At 35.5% G+C, this 14,598-nt stretch overlaps 1 protein-coding gene across 2 annotated transcripts in view; it reads right to left on the bottom strand.

The window, feature by feature from the left end:
* AP3B1 (adaptor related protein complex 3 subunit beta 1) overlaps positions 1-14,598 on the bottom strand; it is a 269,037-nt gene that overhangs the window by 85,934 nt on the left and 168,505 nt on the right. For both annotated transcript variants that reach the window (XM_040450164.1, XM_040450154.1), the window contains exons 18-20: positions 13,198-13,306; positions 9,314-9,476; positions 5,674-5,821 (exon numbers count right to left, since the gene is read on the bottom strand). In XM_040450164.1, the coding sequence (XP_040306098.1) occupies positions 5,674-5,821; positions 9,314-9,476; positions 13,198-13,306 (420 nt within the window). The remainder of the gene's footprint in view (positions 1-5,673; positions 5,822-9,313; positions 9,477-13,197; positions 13,307-14,598) is intronic.

Genomic DNA, 14,598 nt, shown 5'->3' with positions numbered 1-14,598 from the left:
AGAGCATGAACGGGGGAGGGGCAGAGAGAGAGGGAGACACAGCATCGGAAACAGGCTCCAGGCTCCGAGCCATCAGCCCAGAGCCTGACGCGGGGCTCGAACTCACGGACCGCGAGATCGTGACCTGGCTGAAGTCGGACGCCCAACCGACTGCGCCACCCAGGCGCCCCTAAAAAAAATTTTTTTAATGTTTATTTATTTTTGAGACAAAGAGAGACAGAGCATGAATGGGGGAGGGGCAGAGAGAGAGGGAGACACAGAATCCGAAGCTGGCTCCAGGCTCCGAGCTGTCAGCACAAAGCCAGAAGCAGGGCTTGAACTCACGGACCGTGAGATCATGACCTGAGCTAAAGTCGGACGCTCAACCGACTGAGCCACCCAAGTGCCCCAAAAAGCCTGGTAACTTAAAAAAAAAAAGTATTTTAAATGAAAGTGTGACCATCTGATTAACACACAATTTTAACTACACGCGGAGTATAACTCAATTATACAGGTAAAAAATAGGATAAAGCGATATAAATGTGAATCTCTTTCTGATATAATGCATTTTACATTATTGATTTCTCTTCCCACTCTTCTTTGTTAAAAAAAAAAATGGTTCCCTTTACACTGTGTAAACCATGGGCAGTCACTTAAAATTTATAAAACTATTAAAAGTAATTTTGTTATAGGTATTATTTGGAGCAAAAGAATCATTTCATAAAAAGAGTCAGACTTAAAATATTTCTCTATCAAATACATTTCAGAAAAGAACACCTACCAATAAAAATATGCTTGCCCATCAAAATAATTGTCACTGAAGAACAAGATAATTTTCTTTGGTCATTACTGACAATATCTGATCTAAAATGAGGACATCTTCCAATCAATAACAAACATAATACCAGAATGTATGACTATATATAGTTTTATATCTTATGGATATGCTGGGGCACGGTGTTCAATGACAAACACTTCAAGAACAAACAATTCAGCAGCAGCTCTCACTCTTTTGACTCTCTTTACACCATTCACTGAGTAATATTTTCTCATCAGTAACATATTTCATTCCAAGCAGTCATTCCCAACTAGGAGAAGTGGAAGGACCATTCTTTGATATAAACCCACTTTCTCCTCAGCTTGTATTTTCTATAATAAGAGAAATAGTACAAAAGGAAAAACAAAGGACAGAAATGGGAAAGCATACAGCATATTAAGAGAACTACAAATATGTAGTCTCTTGGGATTAGTATATAGAGACCACAAAGACAATTGAGACTGGAAAGGTAGGTTTGGACATGCTAGCCTGCAGAGTTTTTACCGAACCAAGATGATAATGGGGCACCATTATGGGTAACTTTAACATTAATCTGGCAGTTGTATAGAAGCACTGGGTTGGGCAAGTGTCTGAGGATGACCAATGGCAAAGGTCTATGAGTAAGGTAATGAAGAGCCGATCTAGTATGGTGTAGCAGGAAAGGAAGAAATAGATATGAGAAATAATACAGAGAATCTCCAAGACTTGGCAACTGTGTAAACATACAGGATAAAGGAGGAGTCAGAGATAAATTCTGGGGCTACAGATGTGGGAAAACAGAAAGAATGACAGTACTAAATGGTAGAGCAAGTGTTCCTCTGGCTATAATGGATTGGGAAGCCACTAGCTTCTAAGAGGTCTAAAAATTTGGTTTGAATTTGTAAAGAAAAGTTAGAGCTGTTACAGGGACTTAGAGATGTTATTATGGAAACATTTCACCTAAATGTTTTAGCTGAAGCCATGGGAGTGAATGAGTCTCACAACAGGAAAAATGTAGAGAAAAAGACTAAAAAATATATTGATTCACATTGATTAATATTTTTGAACAAGTGATGTGCACCAAGCACTAACTTTGGGGCAATGTTCACACTTGAATGTCATAGGGGTTAAAAAGTAAAGCAATCAAAGGACTAAAAGGTCAAAGAAGTCAGAAGAAAAGGGATGCGAAGAGTTTCAAGTAGTCAGGGAACAGTCACATAAAAAGATCAAGAAGGAGAATATAATAAACAAGAGAAGGTCACTGAGTTTGGGAAAGATCATGGCTGACTTTTCAGAGAGCAGTATCTGTAGGAGGTGATAAGAATTGAAACCCATCTAAAAGGGACTAAGAAATAATTGGGTTAAGAGGTTGTGGACGAAGACTACTTAGATTATTTTTCTAAACTCTCTCTCTCACACACTCTCTCTTCCTCTTCCTACTTCCTCACCCGCCAGATGCCAGGAAAGACTTGAGTACTTTGGTTGGCAGAGGAAGAATTAGTTCGTGGAGAAAGAGATTAAAGGTGCAAAAGAGGCAGATGATTATCAACAAATCAAGGCCAAGAGTAATTTAATCTTTTTCCTGGCTAAGTGGGTAGGAATTGCTTACTCAGAGCTACATTCAAAGGAAAAGGCAGGTAAATAGAGATTGTATATTAGATAGCAGAGAGGCAGAAGACGCCCACAGTGGATGGCAGCTCAGTCTTCTCCAGAAAGGGGTCATAGTTGGACATTAACTTACAACTTGAATGGTATAAAAAGTCAGGAAAACACAGGAGACATTAAGAGTTAAAAAAATTTCAGTTCCTTTCTGCATTGGTGTTCTATAACTCAAGTATTTTTGGTTTCGCAGGGAATTAATGTTCGTTCACGTTAAAAAATGTTAACACTGTTGTTTTATATTTATATAGTATTATATATACTTTTTATTTATTTACTTATACTTTATATACTTTTTATATATTTATATAGTATTATATATATCTTTCATATTAGATTTTTTATAACAGCACTTGAAAGTAGTAGAGTAGGAATTAGCATTTCTACTTTATAGATGAGGAAACTGAAGCATAAAGATAGTATCTTCCAAAAAGTAGAACACTATATACCTCATAGGACACCATAAAATAAATTGTTCTCAAAGCTATATAATCAAGGTACCTCCAAGGCCTCATCCGTGCTCAGTATCCCCAAAACACACTATCCAAGTGAAAGAAAAAGAAGAGAAATAGTAAAAGTATAGATTTAGTCTAGCTGCAGATTCAAGGAGTATGAATTTTCAGCACTAACAAACTGACATGCTAAATTAAGGTAAAGCACCCACCATCTGCCTTCATTACTCATAATCTAGACCAGAAGCCACAACACTTGGTAAAAGGAAGAATTCTATAATTACAGAGTTGCCCATTATCTGAAAATTGGTGTACTTGTAATTGCATGGTATATTCCAAATTACTCAGAAAGGAATAGTAAAAAATAGTTATGGTGGCCTCAAGGTGGAGAATATTCCAACAGATAAATTAAAACAATCCTATTGTCTATTATAGACAGCAAAAGGCATTAAATATGGAAAAAATAAGCCATATACGCAAAATACATGGACATAAAACTATCAAGAATGTGAGTAAAATCTGAATTTTTCAAGAGTCTTAGCTCATCGCAATACTTAAAACTTTTATACTGATGTTCTACAGGAAAATATTTTCAATTATTAAGAGACTTAATCTGATCACTGAAAGTGTATGACAAAGAAACAGACTGAAATGCTAACCTGGGATACCTCTGTAGCTTTTTGTTTTGTTTTAATTTTTTAAAAAAATATTTATTTATTTATTTGAGAGACAGTGAGACAGAGTATCACAAGCAGGCTCTGCACTGTCAGCACAGAGCTCAAAACCGGGCTTAAACTCACAACTATGAGATCAAGACATGAATGTTTAACTGACTGAGCCACCCAGGTGCCCCTACCTCTGTGGCTTTTTAATGCAGTCCTAAAACCCTGCTTGTAAAAAACAAAAAACAAAAAACAAAAACAAAACAAAAAACCCTATTTCTAATACTATGTAGGTACTAAAGTCTACAGTTTTTTTGTTTTTTTTTTTAACATTTTTTTTTTTTCAACGTTTATTTATTTTTGGGACAGAGAGAGACAGAGCATGAACGGGGGAGGGGCAGAGAGAGAGGGAGACACAGAATCGGAAACAGGCTCCAGGCTCTGAGCCACCAGCTCAGAGCCTGACTCGGGGCTCGAACTCATGGACCGCGAGATCGTGACCTGGCTGAAGTCGGATGCTTAACCGACTGCGCCACCCAGGCGCCCCTACAGTTTTTTAACTTTAACAAAACTTCGTAAGAATAATGCACTTTAATTCTACCCACTCGATATTCATTGATTTCTTGTGTGCTCATTTTTTAAAACACTGATTTCTTATTCTGGGTTGTACTTACTGTCAATTTCTAAAGCTCCTTTATTTTAAATAACATCTTAAACTTTAAAATATATAAATATGAAATGAATAATTTAACATAAGTAATTTCATGTAAGTAGGAAATGGGAGGACATCAAACTCACTATGTGATAAATTTTTATATGAGGCCAGAGTAATAAACATAAAAATCTCAACGATTTTATGTGACTTTTTGGAAAATAGAAATCTTAGATTATATACTATAAATAGATAGGTTTTAAACATAAATTCACATTTAAAATAGGTTTCACCACATGCAAGAATATTTGCAATAAGGCAAGACAAAAACTAGCCAATTTTTAAACATGCTTATTCTTTTTTTATTTTTTAAATATGCTTGTTCTATAATAATAAATCTCTGGATGGGAGAAGGCAATTATCTACTTGAATGAATTTATTTTTATCCTTGGCTACTCAGGTGACTTATTAAAGAAATTCAAGTTAATAGAAAAAATAAATGAGGAAAATATTAGGTTAAAAAACAGAATTCAATAAAAGGCAAAGTTTTGCCCACATATTCAACATATGGAATAATACAATATATACTTATAAAAAACTACTACATTTGAAGCCTAGGATCAACATGATCCATTTATAGGAAAGGAGTAATAATTAAACATCAGAAAGATATGTATAAGGTCTGAAATTAATATTAATAATTACATTTTTCAATTTATACATTTTTAAAGATTTTATTTGTAAGTAATCTCCACACCTAACATAGGGCTCTAACTCACAACCCTGAGATCAAGAGTCACATGCTCTACTGACTGAGCCAACAAGGCACCCCTCAGTTTATACTTTCACTTTTTACTGCTAAGCAGGTAAGTTTCAGTGTTATAAATGTGAATCAGAAAGCATTATCATTCTATTACATAAGTCATTCCTACATTTGTTTTTAAATACATGGCTACTGTATTTTTTATTAACTAAAGAATGTATATCCTTTAATTAAACCTTTAAAAGTATTCTATTACCCCTAACACCTATTTTTAAAAAGCATTAATTGTCTCATTTTCTTATGTATATACATTTGTATCACCTTGCTCAATACTATTTCTGTGACTTCCTTTTACTTTCCCCTTCATGAAAGCCTCTATTGTCACATTCTAGTTCAGAAAAAAAAAAGGGCCATAACTCATAACATTGAGCTCTGTAATTACAGTGGCAAAGGATGAGGTTAAAAGTTTCTAACTCTTCTGTAGGGCTGAATTAAAAAGGAAGCAATTATCTAATAAAAAATAATAAAATCATAGGTGTGGATGAATGAAGATGGTATTGATTTCAGTTGTCAGTGATAATGTTACATTTCTTTCTCAGTTTCTTGATTTTCAACAAGACACTTTTTTTCAGAAATACTTATTCTTAATTGGAAAAAGTCTATGAGGATACTTACTTTCAATAACAACAAATGTGCAATCTCTTTCTTACCTTAGTGACTTTTCTGGATTCAGATTCACTTTCAGATTCTGATTCTGATTCAGAATCTGAAGAACTTTCTTCTATTGAACTAGAATCAGCATTGGAAGAATCTGAAGTTTTAGATTTTTCATTTTCGTTCTCCCCATCTTCAGAATCACTATGAATAACAAATTTCAAAATATCAACTTTAAATCCTTTATATAAACAAGTTTAAGTAGTTTAAGGAAATCAAATGGCGGGGCGCCTGGGTGGCTCAGTCAGTTGAGCATCCAACTTCGGCTCAGGTCATGATCTCATTCATGGTTTGTGGTTTCGAGCCCCGCGTGGGGCTCTGTGCTGACAGCTCGGAGCCTGAAGCCTGCTTCAGATTCTGTGTCTCCCTCTCTCTCTGCCCCTCCCTCCACTCAGGCTCTATCTCTGTCTCTCAAAAATAAATAAACATATAAATAAACAAATAAATAAATAATCAAATGGCAAATTGGTACTATGTGTCCATTTTGCCTATAAATCAGAACCTTTATTAGAGAAGTATATTTCACTGAGAACCAATTCTTTTTAGCATATAAAAGATAATAAAAATGGTTTTAAAATTCCAGAACATATCAATAAAATAATAATAAAGGTAGTATTATCTATAACCAAATATATCAGAATCCATTCAAAATCAATGATATTACCATGTCAAACATACCTCAAACACAAAAGGTCATACAACAACACTAAATGATGTAAGTAGAATATAATTAATAGTTAAATGTTTGATTTACCAGGAATATATATTAGGTGCTAATAGTAACAACTTCAAAGATACTTAGGACTGATTTTAAAACGCTGTCTTGAAATACTAAATATCCATTAATAAATTTAAAACTCATACACATACTTTTGCTAAAATAGACTTGCATTTTATAGATTTTTTTTTGTACAAGAAAATTATTTACAAATGTTCTGAAATGTGACCCATAAACATACGTGAGAAAATGTTAACTAGTTCAAAAGAGATTCCTTCTAATGCACTAAGTCTTACTAAAAATGTCAAATAATCAAATATAAACTTTTAAAATACCAAATGATCAAACCTAAATGCTGATGCTACTCATTCATTTAATAAATATTAATTGACCACCCACCATGCGTTGTAAGTACGTCAGTGCTTAAGGATCACAGTGGTTAGTAAGATACAGAAGAACTCTGTGTCGCCCTTATAATGTCTACACTCCTTTGGAGACTATAGAGAAGTAAGGCGGCAATGACAATAAAGTATGGTAAGTAATGAGTAATAATGTATACTGTGTCATGAAAACATCTGGAGGAGAGAAGCATCTAAACAAACTTAACCGAGAGAGGGAATGCTTCCTAGAGAGAGAACACAGAAGCTGAGAAACAGGATTAAGTAAAGTCTTGAGTAGGGAGGTAATTATCCAAGGAGAAGGAGTAACATGTGAGGCAGCCCAAAGGTCTTTTCTCAAAGAGAGATAGCTGGTGGTCTTCTACATTTTCTCAAAACTGAAGGTCTAATTCTCTTTCCATGTGTGTGTATTCTTTTTAAGAATCTTTCTTTTTTTCAGAAACTTTATATTAGTTAGCTCAAATAGATGTTCCAACATATTCTTACTGGGTGCATTATTATCCTATAATATTCAGGAAAGTTAAGAAACTTGTTCAAGGACATTGCCAAGAGTGGCAGGACTGGAATTTGAAGTCCATCTAAAGACCATGTTTTCCCCATTACACCATACCAGCTCCCTTCAAATAAAAATATTTAGGAGTGTAAAACTAAAATTTAATCATAAATTGTTATGACTACTAAGAGTGGTTTTAAAGATAATTAAAGCTCCTTAGCTTTACAAAATTATCATACAGGGGTGCCTGGCTGGCTCAGTCAGTAGAGCGTGTGACTGTTGAGCTCAGGGTCCTAAGTTCAAGCTCCATGTTGGGTGTAGGGATTACTTAAAAATAAAATCTTTTTAATAAAAATCATTATACACTTAACACAAGCAAGTTTAAAAAAAAATTCTAAAAGACAGGCCGAAAAACATGGGGGGGGAGAGAGAGTGCTAAAAGAAGGGAAGAATCGATATTTCCTAGAATTGATTTTTGCAGAGGAAATACGATTGCAGTTTATTAAAAATGAAGTCATGGCAACATCTCAGAGCACATGTAATTATGTTCGATGACTAAAAAATATGTTGTTTTTTCCCCATAGCAAAAAATGGCAATCTATTATCCCCAACTCAATGGTTACAACATATACTTAAAAATATAAGGTTTTTAATGTGTTTGAGATTCCCTTTAGTGTAATAAACAATTCTTTTAAATTAGAACATAAAGAGAAAACTCCATTTCTGGAGGAAAAAATACATAATGCAACTAATATAATACAAGATTAAAATTTTCTAGCATATTGACTTTTGCTATCTGAAAAGATATTGAGTGCACTGAACAAAATTTTCCTTCCTAGAAATAAGATACTTTTTATAAAGTATGTAATCATAGATATTCTGATATTAAACCAGAAGTACAAAATTTCTCTCAAAGAAAACACTATTACAAACCAAGTAAATCCTCTGCTGCAACAAGTGAATGATTCTGCATATATTTAACTTACAGCTTTTAAGATAAGATTTTAAAGGTAAAAGTGTTATTTTGTTATGCAGCACTCAATTTTGATGGGTAATTACTGTTTACCTTACTGCTTAGAGTTTCAGATGTTAATCTAATGAAAAGAATTTACTGGTAACTAGCTTTTTAACTTTGCAATGATGAAAAGCCTGTATTAATTTAACCTACAGATTTCATTTGTTCTGAACAGGAAAAACAATATAAATCACTTTTAAAATCATTAAATCCTGACTTAAATTAATAAAGTCATAATTAGGGCATTATGCTGTGTTTGTTATGGAAGTGGCAGGGCGAGCTGCTTTAATTACTGTCTGTAATAAAAGGAGCAGAGAGCGTACTGCGCCCCAATCAGTGCTGTCAGCCACGACTGAGCTGGGCTGCAAGCTCATCAAGTGAACGGGCAGCAGGCTCCCAGGGAAAGGGCCATCATGTCTGCAGAGGCCACTCGCTGACAGCAGTGGGGAAAACAGACTCATACAATCCAAGGTATTAGCCCCAATTATTCAAAATTTTAATGACACTTTAATACATGATAATGTTGATAATGGGAATCTTAAAAAGCGCGAACACTTAAATATCTTATGACCGTCTTCCTTCACAGCCCTTGACTCTAATATTTGGATCATAATCTTTTTACTATAACATTATTTAGAAAAATCAATTGTCTTACTTACATAATGGCAAAGTGTTGAAGGATTTAATTTTAGCCCTCAGCAAAATTGCTACAAAAGGTAATTAAGTGTTTCATACCTACTTCTTGATCACTTAACTCAGCCTTCCAAGGTTATACCAATTTTCAAAATGTAACCCCAAGATTTGTTCAAGTTCAAAATGAAAACTAAGCATAATAAGTAGTAGAATAATTATGTGAACTAGTATTCTAATTAATTCTACAAGATTCAGTACCTGCTTGGGGAAAAAATGCACACACTTATTTTCTCACTCACTTTATGAATTAAAGGGAAATGTTATACTGGGAGAAAATATCACAGAATGGTTTCTGAAGGAAATTCTGACAAAATATTACCGTTTCCGTTTGCTTTTGGAGTTCCTCTTGGCTGTTCTTTTGTTTCCTACTTCTGATGCACTTTCACTGTCACTCTTATGCTCACTGGAAGAGTCCTCACTGCTGTCATCACTACTGTCTCCCTCCTCTTCTTGTTCTCCACTTGCACTTCCAGATTCACTGTCTGAAAAAATATAGTCAGATACTCCTTGATTTATAGCCATTTGGTTATACATAAGGACCCAAGTAACTGTCAGTATTCATCACAAATAAAACCAGATGTTGAATTTTAGTTTACTGGACCCCACTTGTTCAATACTCTATTTCCACACTCCTGTTATTCAGACCCCCACATTCCTATGGCAGGGTGAGTGTGGGGAGCTCCTAAAGACAGAGAAGGCATTCTGAGAGTGGGTACAGAAAAGGAAAGAAAAGAAGAATCAAGTAAACCAAATGTGAGAGAATCTTGCTTTTCAAATCCCTAAGTATCGAGTTACGGCAGAAACTTTTTTTTTTTTAAAGAATGACATAAGCATAATTCATTCCTCTACCAATGAGAAATTTTATTTAGAGAAGAAGGCAAGAGCTGAATATTCTCAGGAATAATTTTGAGAGGGGAATGAGCCATTCAAATCATCTGTAAGAATTTCTCAATTCAAAGGCAATAGGCAAAATTACTAATTAAAAAAGTTATTACTTATTTTAGCTAGAATAAGCACTTTCCATAGGTCAAACAGATGATAAAATGACATTGTAGAGGGAAACACTGCAATGTTTTATGTATAAATTGTGTTATACTAGGACTCTTCACAGAAGTGATATGTATAGCGTATTTATGTGTATTTGAAACATGAAGTATCATTTTTACTATCTGAAATGATTATAGGTGCAAAGCTTTAGCCCAGATAAGAGGACAGACTGTTGTCTATCTATTATCTATCTGATGAAGTGCCCTTAGGCAGGAACATATTATAATAAGTAAATAATACCTAATTTATGAGGATTGATTTATGTATCACACAATGAAAAGCTAAGATTACCTGTATTTTTTTGGAATAGCAGACGGCGGTTACAGGCATGGGCTTTCAAATTGGAATGTCTGGGTTCAAATCCTAGCTCTGCCACTTACAACTTAAAAGACTGAGAAAGTTATTCAATCTTTCTGGGTCTTGGTTTCCTTTCCAACAATGATGATAATAACCCTAGCTACTTTACAGAGCTGTTGTGAAGATTAAATGATTTAAAACATATAAAGGTCATGAGGACACAATAACACCTGCCACACAGTAAGGCACTCATTATCATCAGCTTCTACAAAGGGCAAAATTTATTTTACCCAAATTTTACAAAACTGCCGAATTGGATATTTTAAATTTGTTGTGATATCAAAGGTGTGCACATGTATATATTAACTCAGATAAATGACTTATCCCATAAATATTGAGAAGAAATTACAGCATCTAAGTGACTCTCTCATGTTAATTACACGGGAGTTCAACATGAATCTGGGTCTAGTTCACTTCAGGCACCATTATTTAAATATCCAAGTTAGTAAAATCCTTAAGGAAATTTGTTTATCCTCTAGAAGACTTCCTCATTGAGAAAATAATGTCATAATTTCTAATGAGAAAAGCTACTGTATTCCTCCAGTAGCTAGCACAAAATTGCTGCCACATGGCTCACATCAACCCGTGAAAAGTCTCAATGGAATATTTCAAATACGTATTTTAACTCTCTCCCTATTGCAAAATAAATACATAAGCATTAAAAAAAAAAAAAAAACAAAAAACAATGCCTGGGTAGCTCAGGCAGTTGAGTATCCAACTCCTGATTTTGGCTCAGGTCATGACTGCATGGTTGGTGAGATCAAGCTCCACATCGGAATCTGTGCTGACAGCAGGGAGCCTGCTTGGGATTCTCTCTCTCCTTCTTTGCCCTTCCCCCACTTACGCATGCGCATACTCTCTCTCTCATGAAAGTATTAAGTAAACATTTTTAAAAAGTCTTTTTTTTTTTAAAGTTAGCCTATTAACAGGCATGAGCTTATGAATAAAGGGGGTGTAGACCAATATCCATATGGTACACTTGTAACTATTCAAACAGATCTTTCTCAATAGTCAACATCATTCCTGAAATCTATTTTTTAGCATTCACAATCTAGATTGAAATATTTTCTCCATTTTCAGCTTGATATGAGGCATTACAGGTTAATTTATCAGATACAGAAAATAAAGATTTTGATAGGGGGAACAGACGAAAAAGAATGAATTACCTTAGAGTAAGGTGATGGATGACCAAGTAATAATGAAAAGCTCTTGGTTCTGCCAAGGAAAAAGGTTTTAGAAGAAAAGGGTGTCATTTGATCTTGGCTCAGATGTCTCCCAGGTAAATTGTTTTTAATATTTAAGACAGAGAGAGAGAGAGCCAGCACATGTGCACACACAAGCAGGGGAGGCACAGAGAGAAAAGGGGAGAGAGAATCCAAAGCAGGCTCTGCCCTGTGAACACGGAGCCTGATGCAGGGCTCAAACCCCACGGACTGTGAGATCATGACCCGAGCCGAAATCCAGGGTCGGATGCTTAACTGACTGAGCCACCCAGGTGTGCCTCTTAGGTAAATTGTTAAAAAGAGTGGTAAAAGTAACTCCAATAGGTTTCTTAAAAAACTAAAAATAGAACTACCCTATGACCCAGCAATTGCACTACTAGGCATGCATCCAAGGGATACAGGTGTGCTGTTTCAAAGGGACACATGTACCCCCGCGTTTATAGCAGCACTATCAATAATAGCCAAAGTATGGAAAGAGCCCCAATGTCCATCGATGGATGAATGGATAAAAAAGATGTGGTGTATATATATATATATATGCACACACAATGGAGTAGTACTCGGCAATCAAAAAGAATGAAATCTTGCCATTTGCAACTACGTGGATGGAACTGGAGGGTATTATGCTAAATGAAATTAGTCAGAGAAAGACAAACATCGTATGACTTCACTCATAGGAGGACTTTAAGAGACAAGACAGATGAATATAAGGGAAGGGAAACAAAAAGAATATAAAAACAGGGAGGGGGACAAAAGAGAAGAGACTCGTAAATATGGAGAACAAACTGAGGGTTGCTGGAGGGGTTGTGGGCTAATCCTGAAATCATTGCTTCACTATATACTAACTAATTTGGATGTAAATTTTAAAAAATAAAAAAATAAAGTTAAATTACAAAGTTAAAAAAAAAGTAACTCCAATACATTTTTCATTGTGTCAGTTGCTCACAGAATTTTAGTGCTGAAGGGACTTGAAAGTATCCACCTCTATTTCTTCATTGATCAGACACAGAGAAAGGAAGGTACCTTACTCAGTTGGCAAAGCTAAAATGCAGAACTTCTAAATCCTTCCTACTCGATAGTCTTTTCATCGTATATTGTTATCCTAGTCATTTTAGCTCTTTGACTCTTTATAATACACAGAGATTTATTAATTTTAACTTCACTCTATACAGGGCCATGTAGAAATAAAAGAGTATAATATGGATGAAGAACATATTGTGCAATGTTTAAAATAAACTTTACATTTCTACAAAAGAAAGTTACTTTTAAAGGCCCCACTAAAGGCTTATCAAATATAATGTTTTGCAGTATGCTATGAATATAACAGGCAGTGCAGGTTAGAATGCAGAAAAGCATGAGTTTCTGTTTCAACTCTATCATTTACTAGCTGGGTGTTCAAGAGGCAAAGTCAAATGTGAAAGGATGAGAAATTACTTTTAAAACAAAACAATGCATTACTGTACAAACTTTGTTTAAGCCCACTTGGTGAGTATTATGTACTAGGCCTTATGTTTTGTTGGAGGCACAGTATATCAGCTTTAGTGAATGAAGTTTTTCAATAAATCATAAACCCCACCACTGTCACTGCTGCTATCAGAAGAGTCCTCTTCCTCCTCCGATTCAGAATAAAATTTCTTAGCAGGATTCTCTTTCTTTGCTTTTCCTGCTGGAGTCCATTCTTTTGCCTGTTTTTCAAAAAAGGAAAATTGTAAATATAAATGAATTCTCATTAAGGGATTCAGTCTTCTGGCAAACAATCATTCAGGATCCACTGTGAACCCAGAAGAAAGTTGCCGGTCCCAACAGAGAAGGCAACTATTAGAAGAGCTGACATTAAGGCTGATTCCACTTTATTCCTAAATAGAGGAAACCAAACCTCACTCAGATTGCATTCTGTTAAATCAACAACTTTACTTTACATAAAAGACTTTTGTATTTGTTGGTCTGCAAGAGATGTGAACTAAAGTAATATACTCTGGGGCGCCTGGGTGGCGCAGTCGGTTAAGCGTCCGACTTCAGCCAGGTCACGATCTCGCGGTCCGTGAGTTCGAGCCCCGCTTCGGGCTCTGGGCTGATGGCTCAGAGCCTGGAGCCTGTTTCCGATTCTGTGTCTCCCTCTCTCTCTGCCCCTCCCCCCGTTCATGCTCTGTCTCTCTCTGTCCCAAAAATAAATAAACAATTGAAAAAAAAAAATAAAGTAATATACTCTAGAAGATGTGAGGCATTTAGAGGCGGACACAATAACAGCATGAAGAAACGAAAGATTCAGCTTAATACTGAAGTTAAAAAAAACAAAAAAAACACCTGAAAACAGTACAGGCAAATCAACAATCCTAACCATCTCAGCAGCCTAACCCCTCAGGTAATATTTGATTTCTCTTTCTCTTTCATATCCGAAATATCTAATCCACGAAAAAGCTTTCAGCTACCTTGGTCAGAGCCATCTTCTCTCAGGTTACTGCAACTGCTTATTTTGCTTCTATCATACCCCCCATTCCCCAACTCCAAATGTGCTTATCACAGCAGCTAAAATGACTCAATTAAAGCCTGAGTCTAATCAAGCCTATCTGGGGTTTGAAAGCTTGCCACAGCTCTCCATTTCACTCAGAAAAAGCTAGCCCTTACAAAAATCTGCTTGCCTTACATGACCAACCCCCCCCCCCATCCCACCCCTTGCCTTTCTGACCTCCTTCTGCTTCTTTCTGGCCCACTTTGCACCACAACTGTTCCCTCACACACCTCAGGTATGCTCCCCTGAAGGGCCTTTCCCCAGCTGACTGCACTTCCAATGCTCTCCCCCAGATAACTGCACGTCTCCCTCCCTCCCTCACTTCCTTCAAGTCTTTGCACAAAAGTCACCTCAGAGAGGACTACTCTATTTAAAATTCCAACCTCTCATACTTGGCACTTCCATACTTTGCTGTATTCTTTTTTATTTTATTTTATTTTATTTTATTTTATTTTATTTTATTTTATT

This window comes from Herpailurus yagouaroundi, unplaced genomic scaffold, assembly GCF_014898765.1.
Source record: "Herpailurus yagouaroundi ecotype Mexico unplaced genomic scaffold, PumYag 29, whole genome shotgun sequence".
NCBI classification, from domain to species: domain Eukaryota; kingdom Metazoa; phylum Chordata; class Mammalia; order Carnivora; family Felidae; genus Herpailurus; species Herpailurus yagouaroundi.
This window is presented reverse-complemented; position numbering and strand designations above follow the sequence as displayed.